General features: G+C 37.1%; 2 protein-coding genes across 9 annotated transcripts; one reads left to right on the top strand and one right to left on the bottom strand.

Annotated features, from left to right (window-relative positions):
* The first annotated feature begins 1,320 nt into the window (after positions 1 to 1,320).
* Positions 1,321 to 4,153, top strand: LOC125205787 (ribosome maturation protein SBDS-like). The gene is made up of 5 exons (XM_048104910.1): positions 1,321 to 1,544; positions 1,839 to 1,968; positions 2,481 to 2,681; positions 2,938 to 3,105; positions 3,552 to 4,153. Exons 1-5 carry the CDS (start codon positions 1,411 to 1,413, stop codon positions 3,990 to 3,992), a joined length of 1,074 nt encoding a protein of 357 aa, XP_047960867.1. The 5' UTR covers positions 1,321 to 1,410; the 3' UTR covers positions 3,993 to 4,153.
* Positions 4,154 to 5,374: 1,221 nt separating this feature from the next.
* On the bottom strand, positions 5,375 to 14,179 carry LOC125205784 (transcriptional corepressor SEUSS-like). 8 transcript variants are annotated; one of them, XM_048104901.1, is made up of 12 exons: positions 14,062 to 14,179; positions 13,884 to 13,966; positions 13,427 to 13,499; positions 12,140 to 13,147; positions 11,927 to 12,040; positions 11,437 to 11,485; positions 10,947 to 11,161; positions 10,788 to 10,856; positions 10,510 to 10,607; positions 9,768 to 9,861; positions 7,179 to 7,248; positions 5,375 to 6,881 (listed from the first exon to the last, which is right to left on the bottom strand). In XM_048104901.1, the coding sequence occupies exons 3-12, from the start codon at positions 13,439 to 13,441 to the stop codon at positions 5,938 to 5,940; spliced, it is 2,676 nt and encodes an 891-aa protein (XP_047960858.1). In that variant the 5' UTR covers positions 13,442 to 13,499; positions 13,884 to 13,966; positions 14,062 to 14,179; the 3' UTR covers positions 5,375 to 5,937. The 8 variants fall into 8 exon arrangements, with proteins under 8 accessions (XP_047960858.1, XP_047960859.1, XP_047960862.1 ...); XM_048104902.1 differs by having other exon boundaries at positions 13,884 to 13,982; positions 14,062 to 14,142; XM_048104905.1 differs by having other exon boundaries at positions 13,427 to 13,561; positions 14,062 to 14,123.
* Between the last annotated feature and the right edge of the window lie 1,182 nt (positions 14,180 to 15,361).

Below are 15,361 nucleotides of genomic sequence, written 5' to 3'. Positions count from 1 at the left end.
AAGGATCTCCCCAAATTCCGGACGGAGATGCACAGCGCGCTGCACGGGAAATCGGTGCGCTCGCGACCCCATCGACTTGTCTGAGGATGGTCCGCACGAGCGCCCTGTGGGAGCGAAGAAGGCGAATGGGAGGCGGAAGGGGAAGGGCACATCGTCGGATGCCCCGTCGGAATCCCCGTTCTTACAACAAGCCACGTTCTCTTCCAATGCCGCCACTCTGGCGCAGTTGTACACGTTGTACTTCACCGGCGGCGGAACCCCAGAAGAGAAGCAGTCCCTCTGGTCGACCATCCAAAATATGAAGATCAAGATGGGCCTCTCGCCGGACGCTCCTCCCTCTTAGTTTTTTAAATCCTTGTTTTTTATGGTTTTTTATTTGTAGTTTTTTTTTTTCTCGTTGTATTATATTTTCCAATGATTAATACAACGACGAATTGTTCATTTATAAATCTATTTATTAAACACATTTGTAGTGAAAATTAAATAATATTTAAAATGATGATGTAAAAATGAAATGTTGAGTTAGGGAGAAATAAGGGAGAATAAGGGAGAAACCATTGGAGCAGTTGGCTAAAAGTTGGCTAAAAACTGGGGATAAATTTTGGTGCTGATGTGGCAGGAGTTAGGGAGAAATAAGGGAGTTTTTAGGGAGAGCATTGGGAGTGCTCTAAACAACATCTCTTAAAATATCGTGTCATCTTCTAAGTGTGTCATCTTCTTTGGGACGGATGGAGTAGCTTTTTTTTAGCTGAATTATATTTCTTTTTGAATTATCCCTCTAGCTGAGTTATTTCTTTGTTGCAAAAAATAATCTATTTCTTTTCTTTTATTTTATTCTCTTTGCATTTTTCTACCTTTTTTTCTTTCATACGTTATTCTTCCTTTACTTAATTTACTTTTAACACGACTTGTTAAATCTCGCGTCGAAAAGAAACACATCTACTATAAAAGGACGAGGACTTCATTCCATTAAAGATGATCCACTTTTGTTTTTAGTTTATCTCACTCAAAAGGACTCATTATTAAAAATAAAAACTCATTTATCTCTACTTTGTTTTTTCTTTCTTACTTTATTCTCAATCTCCACGAATACACGAAATAAAATTATACAAATTCATGTACCTTCCAAGAAAGTGGTCCACCGTCCACTTTTTTAGGATCGAGGGAATATAGATGAAAGAAGTAGTACCATTTTTAGTTCTCCAACAATACACCTTAGCCTTAATTGGGCCGCAATATAACCCTAATGAGAAGTTTGCAATAAAGCCCAATTGTAAAAGTGTTGAAATTGAGCCCATTTAATTCAGCTCATCTCTTCCATTGATTTCCATTTCAAATCATCGAGAATTCTAGAACGCCGAAGGCAGCCACCGTAATTCACCGGCGCCGCTTTCAATCGGAGGAGTAGAGATGTCGAAAACACTCGTGCAGCCTGTAGGGCAGAAGAGGCTGACGAACGTCGCGGTGGTGCGTCTCAAAAAACACGGAAACCGCTTCGAAATCGCTTGCTATAAGAATAAAGTCCTCTCTTGGCGCTCACGCGTGTAAGTATAAATTTTTGTGTATATTTGTTTGTTTTTATGCTAATTTGTGTTGATCGTGAATTTTAGGCTATGTAATTTCTATAACTGGTCTATAATTGTGCCTAATTTGGACTGGTAATAGTGAATTGTGTATGATCGTAAATTCGTAACCTACTTTTGTTGTTACTAGTGAAAAGTTACAAGGAAATGGAAGTGATGAGAAACTTTTTGATGCTGTTTTAAGGATTTCGAATTATAGCTTGTTGATGTTTCTAGTTTGAATGCTGATACTAATTTGTGAGATGTTAAACGTAGAGAGAAAGACTTGGATGAAGTGTTGCAGTCACATACTGTGTATTCGAATGTTTCGAAAGGTGTTCTAGCTAAGTCGAAAGATTTAGTCCAAGCATTCGGGACAGATGATCAAACTAAAGTTTGTTTGGAGGTTAGTATGCTCTGCTTGTGAATATAGGTGTTGTTTTGTTAGGAATTGCTTTCATGCTTTCAAGTCTGGTAAATGTTTGGCTGCTACGCACAGTTGTAATGTGGGAATTGGAAGGCATTAGGTGTTTAGATCTCTTCAAAGAGGTTATTAAGGTTCATAGATGAAACAGAATAAAATTTGACTATAGGTAAGGATGAGACAGTGAACTTCTATTAGTTGATCTAGCGTTTATGACGTATACTGATAAGCAAGATCTCTTTTACTAATTTCTAGCAAGTAAAACTGCAACCTATAGCAAAGGAGGATATTCAGCTCATTGTGAATCATGAATGAAAATGGTCATGGAGAACACAATAGTGGAATGTTGCACTCTTTAGATATTGCAATTATGGAATCCGTCTGAGTTCTGCTTTTAGTTGTTGAAGGGACTCTTGGTTTTTATTGATACATTGCTGCACAAGTTGTGATGCATGTCTTGAATGAGTATTGAGTACTATCCTTTCCTACTGCAGATTTTAGAGAAAGGAGAGCTGCAAGTTGCAGGGAAGGAGAGGGAGTCCCAATTATCCAGTCAATTTAGGGATATTGCAACTATAGTTATGCAGAAGACTTTTAACCCTGAAACTAAACGACCTTATACCATAAGCATGATTGAGCGTCTAATGCACGACATACATTTTGCCGTGGAACCAAATAGCAGCTCAAAGAAACAGGTGCTGTATAGTTTATTGTAATTTTGTGACACACTTGCATTTCCTTGAATTCGACTGTACTCCATAGCTCCTTAAATCTCTTTCTTTTTTCACTTTGCCGTTGACTGTGTATTTCACAAGAACGTGTGATTGACCCTCCTGACAAGTTATTATTTTTATTTTTATTTTCTTTTTGTTGTGTGATGGTCTCTTGACTCTCTTCCGTTTTTTCTTTACCTGGTTGTCATATTGGTAACAAGTTCCAACTGTTATACAGGCATTAGAAGTCATACGCGAGCTCCAAAAGCTGTATCCAATCAAACGATCACCCATGAGACTGCGATTAACTGTACCAGAAAAGAACATGCCATCACTTGTGGAAAAGATCAATGGTTGGAATGCTACCATTGTTTCAAGAGACGAATCAGGAAGTCAGCTGTCTGTTGTAAGTTCGATATCTTAACCTCCAACCACGTTTTTTATTTCACATGAAAAACTGCACATTGGAGTTGAAAAATAATTATATTTTTATTATCTTTTCTGCTGAATACACTGAGTACAGAATTCATATTTAAGAAACTGTCTTCTATCTATACCTTGAGAGTTAAGAATTGATGTTATGTTTAGTTACCTATGTTTATGCATATACACTAACTAAGCACATACTTTCTACTTTGAAAATGTGTAATGTAACCAGGGATGATGTGGATCTGATATAGGATTTAGGAACAAAGTGTGATTCTCTCAATGTCAAAAAGAATGTAATTGAAAAACTCAGATTATGGAGTGTTCAAGATTCTAGATAGCTTGTGGTAGCAAATGACTGTGAATTGGTATTTTTGTTCTCTTCGTTTGACATGGTCAACTAACTATATTTTTATTTGATGGCAGATTTGTGAACTGGAACCAGGTTTTTTCCGTGATTGTGATGCTTTAGTGAGGAGTCTGCAGGGAAGATTGGACATTCTTGCAGTGAATGTGCACTTGGATAGTGATACACATGTGGATCACTATGATGATCTTGAGGAGGAATCATCAAGCGTGCAGGTCGTCTCTAAGGCCCCCATTGTTCAACTGACTGAAAAACTGCAGAAGCAAACAATTTCCTCGAACGAGGGGAGTTCCCAGGGAGAGGTAAAACAGCAAAAATGCAACACCTGCAATGCTTTTGTTGGTGATGCAAAGGAGTACCGTGAGCACTTTAAGAGTGAATGGCATAAGCACAACATGAGACGAAAGACGAGGCAGCTCCCTCCCCTTAGTGCTGAAGAATGCATGGGTGACATGGAAATCATTGACTCCAAAGCTGATCTCAAGGACTACTCATTCTGACTTGGGATGTATTTTGTTGTTTGAACTGCATTTATCATGAGTAGATGATTTTGTTCACTTTGTATCACACATGGAAAAAGAAGTTGCTGATTTGTATAAGGCTGCTGTGTAGTGGAATTGAGGGTGTGGTTCAATGTTTGGTATCACATAAATATTTACCATTCCAAATTTCTCAAACTACAATTTGAATTTTATATCCAAAGTAGACAATTATTAGAATTTCAAATATTTGCAAAATTATATACCTTTCAAACATTGCATACCCATGACTAGACATGCCCAAGGTTCTGGCCGCAATTCGGAACCGTTGGTTCTGGTTCCAAAAAATCTCAAATCGGAACCGAACCTTGAGCATATTTTACGGTTTGGTTTGGTTCTGAACTTCTAGTTTTTGGCGGTTTTTGTGGTTCCGATTTTCACGATTTTCTGGTTGTTTTTTGTTGTGTCCGGATTGGAACCTGAATCAGTCCACTGTTCCAAAAGTGGCGGCTTCGGTCCATTTAAATCTTGCGGTTCTGGTTCGAAATCGTAACTGCCGGTTAAGATTCTGCGGTTAACTGCCTGAACTGTTAACCTTGAGCATCTCTACCCATGACACAAATACATACATTGTACACACACAATGCACTGCACATTGTGTGTAGTGTGTGTGCATTTGTCCATGTGTGTATGTTGTGTGCATTTAGTATGTCTATTCATTGAGTGTGTATTGTGTGTAGTTCTGAAGTCTTGGCCTTGCAGCGTAAGGGTTCAAACTCAAGTTGCTATAGAATAAAAGGTTTCTAAGACCAATTCCACAACCACTTGCTTTGATACTAATTACACAATTTTATATTCCCTTCGTCCCAAGGAAATTGCTTTGATACTAATTACACAATTTTATATTCCCTTCGTCCCAAGGAAGATGACCCCTTCCTTGGATGTCAAGGGATTTTATGCAATTTTATTTTGTGTTATGTGAAGAGAGTAAAGTAAGAGAGAAGGAAGAAAGTAGAGATAAAACTGTTTCCATTTTTAATAATGATCCATCTTGATTGAGACAAACTAAAAAGAAAAGCGAGCCATCTTCGGTGAACAGAGGGAGTAGGTACTAATACTATGTATACATAAACGTTAAAATTATTTGGGGGCAGTAGCCTTCATCACCCGCCACTAGTGTATAAGCCTACACAGTGTGTAATGTGTATTGAATGAGTATGTCATGTGCATATTGTGTATGTGTGTGCATGTTTGTATCGTGTGGTGTGGTGTGGTGTGGTGTGGTGTAGTGTGTGTGTGTGAAAACCATTCTGCCACCCGCAAGCTGGTGTGTGTTATTGATGTGTGTATATTTTCCCGAGAGTATACTACTCGATATGAATTAAACTACGTGCTAAAGTGCAAGAACCAAAACACCAGTTAAATAATGAGCAGCCAATAAAGTGAAAAGAATAACGTAGGCACCACCCACCAAAACTTTGCCCCTATACAAGTGATCGTTTTTACTCACTTTTTGTGGTGGGGGTAGGAGGTGGGTGTTGCCTAACAACTTACAACTCAAATAACCTACAACATAACCATTTTATGCAACTAGTTAAATAAAAGAACAGTAGAGAAAAATGTGGGGTAAAAACTGCAATGAAAAATTCTACAATAACCTTCTTTGATTAAATCGAAATCCAAACTATATACACTCACAACCACGAGTAGGTCGACAAGCCGCAGCACAGCACAACGAGCTGTGAGGATAGCTGCTACGAGGTCTCAGTGTTCCTTCCGCTCACTACAGCTTAGTATAGATAGGCTGATGTTATAAGTAATACTAGTACTGAATCTTTCTCATAAATCAGTACAACCAATCATCTTTACTTGTTTCTCCTTTTTATATGCATCTGTCCCAAACACTAACGGCAACTTCTGATCTTAAGCTGCACAAACAGCTGATACCAGATGAATGAGGAAGCGATCAGGGAGATGATTTCCAGTCGAACTGAATATCATTGAACCCATTGACTGTCCCCATACCATCATGCAGTTGGCTACCTAAATCCTGTTGTTGGCTCAAGCTCTGCTCCCGTGCCATCGCCAAACCTGCTCTCCCGTTCATAGACAGGGCGTTATTGCCAACTGCTGATAGGACCCCATTTGCTGGGGTGGATTGGCTGTGTCCATTGCTGAGGTTCCCAAATCCCAAACCACTCATCGAAGGGTTTCCATTTGCTACTCCATGACCTGCCAAACAATTGGTTCCATTCATAGCAGCAGTGTTGTTTGGCGACAGCATTCCATTAACATTTTTTAAGTCAGCGCTCATTGCCCCAGCGCCCATCATGCCAGCCCCTCCAAGCTGTGAAGAAATCATCATGTCATTTATAATTTTTTGTACTGAGCTTTGTGAATCATGCATATCTGCATCACCAGATATAGAAGGTTGTTGCATCGAAACATTTGGTGGATTTAAGGAGTTTGCAGGAGCTCTTGATAAACCACCATATGGAGATGGTTGTGGGTTATTAGAAGATGATGGCGCGGGGGATTGGAAAGGGGAAGGAGCAGATTGAGTTTGCGGCATAGCGCTTGAAGAGCCAGGGGATGGCATCTGGACGTTGTTACCTCCTCCGTATGGACTGTTTGAATTTGAAATAGGGTTTTGATGACGGGAGTTGATCGAATTCTGGTGGAGCAGCATGGCAATGTTGCTAGTAGATGAAGTTGTGGGCCCTGTGTTTGTATTGTTGCTCACACTCTGCATGCCATTACTAGCAGCAGCAAGTTGCATAACAGCAGCCTGTGCAGGATTGCTTGCAATTTGGCCCATTGTTTGCTGTTGCTGCTGCTGCTGACCATCATTTCGCTGAGGTTGCCCTTGAAACCCAGGTTTTGTTATTTGAGGAAATTTGGTCAAGCTCTCTGGAAAACATATAAAATTGCTCATAAATAATCACAAAAATTAGTTGTGAAACTGAAAAATATTAGAAAATAACTCCCGAGGCAGATTAGTTGCACGAAAGTTCAAAACCGAATGAAATAATAAGGCACGTTAAGAATCGTGAAGAGATGGAAGGCTTCATAGCGTTAACTAGTAAAAACTAAAGATGAGGAAAAAGAATCAGAAATAGCACGGAGAGAAATCTAGCCTCGTCTATTGACTCAAATACAGATTGTTACAGATTCACTATCATATTATTTTTTAAGATTCAAGCTTACCCATAGGACCTGTTCCATTTTGGCGGCCATAATCAATAAGATCTTTCATGCTATTCACCACTTCTGATATCTGCAATTTCGCAAGTAACATAAGCATAAGCCAAATGATCATTAAAGGGTCAAATAGTGAAGAAAATGATGTTACTTAGCACCAATCAAATGTGATTCTATCAGCAAAATATAAACCAAATGCCGTCCATGCATGTGAGTAAAGAAAATTATTTATAGCTGTAACAATTCATTGTCGGACACTTAGGCAGCAGCCAAAAGAGTATGGATGTTGGTCTCTATATCTATACTTCCCTTAAATGAAGATTGATGGGAGTCAAGGTCATTAATTAGTTAATTCCATATTTATCCTAATTCTTGCTATAATCCTCCTATGCGATGGCTCCCTTAAAACAGCCTGCGTAAATCACTCACAATGATCTCCTGCATCAAGTCAATTTCCTATGAATCCTATCTCAATGAGTCAATGGTTTGTTGTTTTTCAGGTAAAGCATCAGCTACTCCTAGGCCTCTGTCACAGCAACCTAGAACGTTGCATTACGATTCAGTACATTTGTTGGGATGATTCGGACAAGGAGATAGTCAAGATGGGGAATCATTTTGCAACTCTGGACGACGATAATGTTCAGTTTGATAAAGTTGAGGACTATACGTACCCTCCAATATTTGATGATGGCCCATCTACTATGATGGCACACTTGTTTCTCTCCCAGGTGAACTGGTGACAGTGTTCATCATCACATATTATTTTAGTCCACACACACACTAACAATGGAAGTCATAATGTGGGGTCCACTTTAAATCTTCTATGTCTTTCGAGGGCGAATCGCAAAATCCTACTCAATCAGGGGATAATGGTGATGAGATAAACAATTACTTAATTTAATTTATCATCATCGAATTCTTGTTCGTTATAGACGTGTAACACGTGTTTTGTTTAATTTAGGATTTAATGTTTCTGCATTACTTTCCAACTTAATGTTATGGATGACGTATGACAGCTTACGGCGGTGAGACCAAAAACCGCCACAGGGATATGGCGGTCGATAAATAAATTATAAAATACTCCATCCGTCCACGAAAAATAGATCACTTTCATTTTTTGCACTTGTTTTGAAAAAATGATAATAAATAGTTAAAGTGGAGAGAAAGAAAAGTAAGAGAGAGAGTAATATAGACAAGAGACTTCTCTACATTATTCTCTCTCGTACTTTACTTTTTCTCCACGTTAACTATTTATTATCATTTTTTCAAAACGAGTGCAGAAAATAAAAATGCCCTATTTTTCGTGGACGGAGGGAGTATTAGTAATATATGTATATATAAATTCAAAAAATTAGAAAATAATAAAAATGTAATATATCAACTATTAAAACAATATATAAGCATAAAGTCATAAGCAATTACTATGCCTACATTAATAAGTCTTAGTTCAACAAACAAAATATAAATCTGCACTTTAATATATAAAAATCTGCATCCTAATTCAAATTTTGGGTGACGGCAGGCGGAACGGGAGGGGGGTGACTAGGGCAGTAGGGTGGCGCAGCGCAGGTAGGGTTTTTTTGAGTGGGAAAAGTGATTCTAAAAAAAAAGCCCTAGGTTTTGAGTTAATTGTCAATTTATTTTATTAATTGGGCCAGGTTTAGGGTTAAAAAACAATTGGGCCATCTTATTTGGTTAATTGGGCTGAGGTTTGGGGGCAGCCCAATCAAAATGGATGCCATAAAGGCCATGGCACAGCCATGGCGGCAAATGGTGGTCGCCATAAAATTGTTCTGTAGCTGCTTGTGACAATGGTGTTATTTCCGAAACCCGCCATGCAATGGCGCCATGGCCACTTTTTAATAACACTAAATTCCAAGTAAGAGAAGATCTTCTATTTTGGGTTTCATTAGCAGCCTATATATATGGCTTTTTGGACTTAAAATTTGAACTGAAGTATGAGAGTATGAGTTCTACTTGTTCGCCTATTGGTATTCTTCTTTAGGAATAAAAAATTAGTCTCATAGTGTTCTTTCAGTATTCATCTTGCAATGGAATTTCACTCTTATATAAACATGTTTCTGGCATTGCATTGAATCAACAGAGTTTTCAGTATTCCTCTTGAATCAACGGATAAACGCTATAATTCACACACTTTCATGCATCAAATATTGTGTAATTTATTTTACCTTCACCAAACTGCAAATTAATGTAGAAAATGAAGTTATAGTTCTAATGTGTACCCATTCTTATTAGTTATTATGGAATTTTAGTAAGCACATTAACTGTAATACTATAAGTAGACTTGCAACAAATTTATTTTAATTATAAGTTTAACAAATTAATACTGTTAACATTTTTCATTTTACGTTCTGAGCCATGAGTTTGCAATGTAATCGCTTTCGCTTGAGCCTTACATCTAGCGCCTTGAATCACTGATAACTATATGCTTCTTATCATTATACTTCAAACTAAGTAGGATCCTGTTTTGCCCATAAATCTACCTTATAATCATCTCACTGAGTGCTTCAAAATCCAATCACAATTTTCAATCAGGTACAGCAATACAATTAATGAAAGAGGAAACAACATTACCTGCAGGCACCGCACATATCTCTTGGTATATCCTAAATCGTTTACTAATGGAACTTCCAATGCTTTAGCAAGCTGGCGAGCTGACGCAACAAACCTGGAATGCAAAGTGGAGAAACAAATAAATAGTAGTATCAAATATAATGGCATTGCTTTTTCTAGACAGACAGTTTCCTCAATGTGCAACATATGCATATGAAAATTCCAGGACGCCAAACGGAAGATGATGCTATGTGAAAAAAAATATCAGCTGAAAAAAGAACACAACACATATACAAACAGAATAGCAGGAAGCCTTCTAAATGAATCAGTATAGAATTTTTTCTTGGACCAAAATTAAAATCAGAAAAGCAATGAAGATCTGCAGAAGTTACAGAACCAGTTAAATGCAATTTTTATTTCAATTTAACATGAGTCTCAATAAGATTATCATGTCAGCCATACTACAAACCAGTGACTTAAACAGTCTAGCTGTAATGCATTTGACATGTGATTGACTATTCCCTCAAATTAAAGAAGAGAAAGCTTTTGTAAAATGATTTTCAGTATTGAGACTAAGACTTTCAGCGTAGAGCCATTTATGTTATACAATGCAGCAGAAAAAGATAAGAAAAAATAGAAATACACCTACTTCCAAGTTCCACGTGATCATAAGAAAAAGAAAACATTGACTAAATGTGGGATGCTTCGGTAATACATGCATGCATATCATTCAACACTTATGTAGGAGATTTTGTTCACTCACATATTGCAGTTATTTTGTATCTCAGAAACAGATGCACTGGGAGATGCAGTTGAGGTAGCAGCCTGGCATTTTTGGGCAGCTGCACCAAGTTGACCAACCTGCAGTCCAATATCAACCTAGTAAATGCGTACAGTAAGAGATGGAGGCACTGCTTTAGCACCATTGGCTAATCAGAAAGACAGATAGATAAAGAATCCAGCCTCGGCCAAACTAGTTCAGTATGAACTTGCAATCATAATGGAGAAAAAAATTTCTTATATGAATTTTAATATAGTAACCTGGGGAATCAACAATCTTCTAGGAATAAGCTCTTCATGACGTCGAGCACAAAATTCCCACGAGCATATCTGCCATTTAGTTAAGAGAACAGCGAGAGTCAATAAAGAGCAGATCAAGGTAAAACAACAAGGACAGTAGTTATTTTTCCATAGAGTAACCTTAAGGTTGGGAGAGAAAATAATTCGAAGCTGACCGTCCCGGACAACACGAAGTTGCTCAAAGACGCTTTCCTGTGTTGCTTTTGCATAATCCAGAACAATTTGGCCAGATGAATTCTGATACTCCTGGGGCATGTCAACATAGAGCAGTTCTTCTAAAGTACCACTTTCATATTTTATTTTGAAGAGTCTGGGCAGCACCTCAGCAGTTGCCTCTAACAGATGTTAGAAAACAATGTCAAATGGCAGATATAGTGTTAATCTATTTACATTACATTACAACATTTTTCTAATTGCAGATATTTCTGCTCTAGTTTTCCATGAGCCTGGGAGGTGGGGATAGGGGTAGTAGACATTCTAAAGAAGTCAAAGGAGCATTAAGTTGGTATCCATGAAATCATCATGACCGATTAAAGAGCAACCAAGCAAAAAACTGTAGAGCCAGTATGAAATTATAACATAATATTCTCTAACAATAAAGAAAACAGACCAAATCCACGGCCAGGCTTGCGGTTGCAGATTTCACAATGCCAAACATCCTGCACAATGGTTAAATTGCAAACATTGGTTAAAGATGAAGTACATGAACACCAAATCTCAATATTAGATAAGATACAATACTTTTTGCTTCTATCACTTTTAAGAGCTGAGTTGAACACATACTGTTTTGGCACAAGCAATATAATCATTAGATGATTTTTCAAAAAAATTTATAATCAATGATACAAGAATACTACGACTTCAGTGCATAAAAAATAAAAGAGTGCTGGAAATCAATGCAAATCAATTGGTCCTGGGGTGCAGCCAACCAGACATACGAACAGAAGGGTATTTTGTAAGATGATTAAATAAATACTATTAAATTATTAAAAAAAAAATGGAAAATCTGCAACACTTATTATACTGCCAAAAAGGAATAAAATGCAAAGGAGAAATCTTGATAGAAGTCCATTAATTATTCATAATGAAATCCAAATGACCTGGGGAAAAACTCCTTGACGACCACTTCCATACATCGAGACACACCATTTTTTCTTGGCATTAGGCACAAAAAATTCACCTACGAATTTCCTCCAGAACTCAATACTGTTATCCTACAAAACAAGTTATGCAAGTCTCTTCTGTCAAATTAACCCAAAACACTAGATAGTCTTCTTCTTGACAAATAAACTAATTCGGTGGCATTGTCTTACTTCAGGTCTATGTTGTTGCTGGTACATGTAATCAGTTAGCCTTTGGGCACACCTTCCAGGCTCATAACTGGGTTTTAAAGGAGGCCTAATAGGCAAATTCTGGTTTTGAAACTGAGATATTAGCTGGGATCTTTGTTGAGGCATGGATGTTAATAGTTGCTGTTGCTGAATTTGTAAAAGCCTCTGCTGATGCAAAATCTGTGCAGCCGCAGCTGCCTGATAGGACTGTCTTGACATGAGGAGGTGCTGCTGTTGTTGCTGATGCATAAACAGAGATGAGTCGGACTGTTGAGATTCCATCTTGATAGGACCCAAGCCTCTCATATTTTGTAGTTGTAGAGATTCTAATTTCACAGGACCAAGGTTACGCAAAGCTTGCAGCTGCTGTGGTGCTTGCTCATTACTTACTTGCGGCTCCAGCTTAAGATGCCCCACGCCTCCTGATCCAGCTCGCATTCCTTGATATTGCTGCTGCTGTGGCTGTTGTTGGGTATTGCTCTGAGCAGAAAACTGCTGCATCTGCTGCTGATTATGTTGAAAATTCTGAGCATCATGTTGCTGGTCTGTCAGCATTTGGCTGCTTGAATTATTTGAGAACTGCTGCTGGCCTTGAACTTGACCAGATGAATTTAGGTTCGATGTCATAGGTGAAGACATATAAGATGAGGAAGGCTGGTTATATCCCATCCCATTTCCAATGCCAGAAAGTGGATTAGACTCTGCCGCGCCATCCATAAGCCCTCTCTGCTGGGAGCTACCAGGAGCAGATCGCAGGTCCCCATTTCCAAATGACTGACGGTGCAAAGATACATTGGGAGCATTCCCAATCACATTCATGTTATTAAACTGATTTCGGGGAGACACCAGAGATGGAAATGCATTTTGAGAAGGCCCGCCACTGCCACCCCCCTGACTGCCCAAAAGTCCCGAATTTGCTCTTAGCAAAGAAGGCGGAACTGGCTGGCCTCCACCAAGTGGGGCTGGAGGGCCCTGCGGCACCATTTTTCGCTGAAATCAACACACTTCAAATTACAAGACTCTAGATATTAATACCAAAATTGCACCACCTCAATAACATTAACAGCCTTCACAGCAGGAAAGCATGGCAACAATACAATTTGCTATCTATCTAGGCATACAACTGAATAACGCTAGCAAGCCAGCCCACTGTTCAACAACAAGGAAGAACCAACAAAAGAATGGGGATAAGCCTCATGCATGAGGACTTTTTATTGTGTTTACGCAGAATTCAAGCTGAAAGAAATCTATAAATTCGGTAAGGCTAACTTTGTCACCGGACATTCTGAGTACACTCCTCTTCTATTGAAGTCATAACCTTTTCATCCAGTAATATGAAACCCTGGAAATTGCAGTCAATTCAAGTCAGGTCACTTCATCAGCATCCCCAAAATAGCCACAAATCTGATTATCATATCATATGAATTCAAAAAATAAAAAATATCAACGAAAGGAACATATTGAGGACCTAAACAAGAAGAAAAGGTTGGTACTTCTACTGATTAAATCTAGCACACGATAAATGACAGCGAAAAATCAATAAATGAAGGGGAAAGGAGATAGCTGATCAAACCCTAAAAATCCACTCAGAAGAGAAAAAAGCACTCGATCCAACGCATTACTCCAATTGAGCATGCAAAACAGGCAACTAATCACTAATTGCTTAAGCAACACAGTCCAAAATTCAAATTGAGAAAACAAGCATGGAAATGAAGCAGAGACTTACCGAAGTAGGATTTCAATACGAAAATGGAGGATTTCCACTCAAATCCACGGAATTCAGATTAAGCTACTCTCACTGATTTTTTACTGTTTTGAAGAGTAACTTGATTAAAATAAATGAATTTAATTTTCTTGCGAATACACAGAAACAATTACACAGATAGATATGTTTAAGTGTATACCAAAAAAGTCTCCTTGAAATCAAATTGAAATACTTCCACAGTTTAATTGAGTGAAGTTTTAGAGGGAGAAAGATGCAACAGAGATGAGAGAGAAAGACAGAGAGTTGTGTGTTGTGTTTTTATGGCGGACGTCAAAACGGTATTACATCGGATTGAATATTTTCTCTCAAATTTCATTCTTTCTCTTCCTTTTCTTTTCTGTACAAATATTAAAAATTTAATTCATTATTGTTTTTATTCAAAGAATTAATTACCTAATCTTATTTATATAAATTTTAATTCTAGTATCTTTATTTATTTCTCATGTGTGTGGATTTTTTTCCTTTTAATAATACAAGGTGACTTGTGTCAAGAGGATTAGATCAGATAATCATTATGGTAATTTAACCATATCTTATTGGTTAAAGGAGAAGTGTCTAATTAATTGAGTTATGTCTATCTTATTTGAGTAGATTTTATAGTTTTATATTCATATATGTATGAATTATGTGTACAACATCCCAAAAATATGCTTTAACAAAATTTCCTATTATGATAAGAAAATTTATAATTTATAATTTTTTTAATGAATTCAATATCCCAAAATGAATAAAATGTAGCTAAAATTTTGGGTGTCATATCAATTTTGATTTCCCTCCCAAAGTTATTTAAGGAAAAAATTGAAATGATGAAACAGTATATACATATAAATAATTCTTAATAAATGAGTCGTTTATAAAATAAAATAAAAAATTGATAGAGATAAATGACTCATCAAACTCTAATAATTGGTGGAGAGCCTAATTAAGAATGAACCAAGAATGATAAACTCCTCAAAAATGGACAGTTATTTATATCCTTCTGGACATAACTTCTGGAATTATATTGACAACCGATACATAGCTGTAAGATTTGTAAAATTATGAAAATCTATTAAATTATGGAATTTTATTAAATTATTAAGCTATTACTATTACTCGTCAATTTTTTTTCATTTTTTTCCTCTATTATTATTTTATTCTTGGTTATACGAAACAGACCATCATTTTTACTCATATTGTCTACTTTTTTTCTTTTTCTGACACATATATGGTTGCACATTAATTATTTTGATTTATTTTGTTTTCTAAATTAGAATTATGTTAAGTTGATTTTCTTAATTAATTATAATAAGTTGATGAAATTTTTTGACCAATATTAATTGACTGTGATATTTTTTCCAGTTTACTAATTAGAATTTGTTTTTATTTATTTCCTGTTTATTTTCTTATGTCTTATACTCCCTCCGTCTCATAATAAGAGTTTCATTTTGTCATTTTGG

This window comes from Salvia hispanica, chromosome 2, assembly GCF_023119035.1.
Source record: "Salvia hispanica cultivar TCC Black 2014 chromosome 2, UniMelb_Shisp_WGS_1.0, whole genome shotgun sequence".
Taxonomy (NCBI): domain Eukaryota; kingdom Viridiplantae; phylum Streptophyta; class Magnoliopsida; order Lamiales; family Lamiaceae; genus Salvia; species Salvia hispanica.
The sequence above is the reverse complement of the archived record's forward strand: the minus strand, read 5'-3'. Positions and strand labels throughout refer to the sequence as shown.

What these genes read in the sequence shown, in the direction of transcription:
- LOC125205787 (XM_048104910.1), top strand. Translation starts at nt 1,411, where the DNA reads ATGTCGAAAACACTCGTGCAGCCTGTAGGGCAGAAGAGGCTGACGAAC. An exon ending in CTCTCTTGGCGCTCACGCGT is followed by an intron (nt 1,545 to 1,838) that starts GTAAGTATAAAT and finishes TGTTAAACGTAG; the next exon opens with AGAGAAAGACTTGGATGAAG. An exon ending in ATAGCAGCTCAAAGAAACAG is followed by an intron (nt 2,682 to 2,937) that starts GTGCTGTATAGT and finishes ACTGTTATACAG; the next exon opens with GCATTAGAAGTCATACGCGA.
- LOC125205784 (XM_048104901.1), bottom strand. An exon ending in AGCAACAACATAGACCTGAA is followed by an intron (nt 12,041 to 12,139) that starts GTAAGACAATGC and finishes CTTGTTTTGTAG; the next exon opens with GATAACAGTATTGAGTTCTG. An exon ending in GTCAAGGAGTTTTTCCCCAG is followed by an intron (nt 11,486 to 11,926) that starts GTCATTTGGATT and finishes ACCATTGTGCAG; the next exon opens with GATGTTTGGCATTGTGAAAT.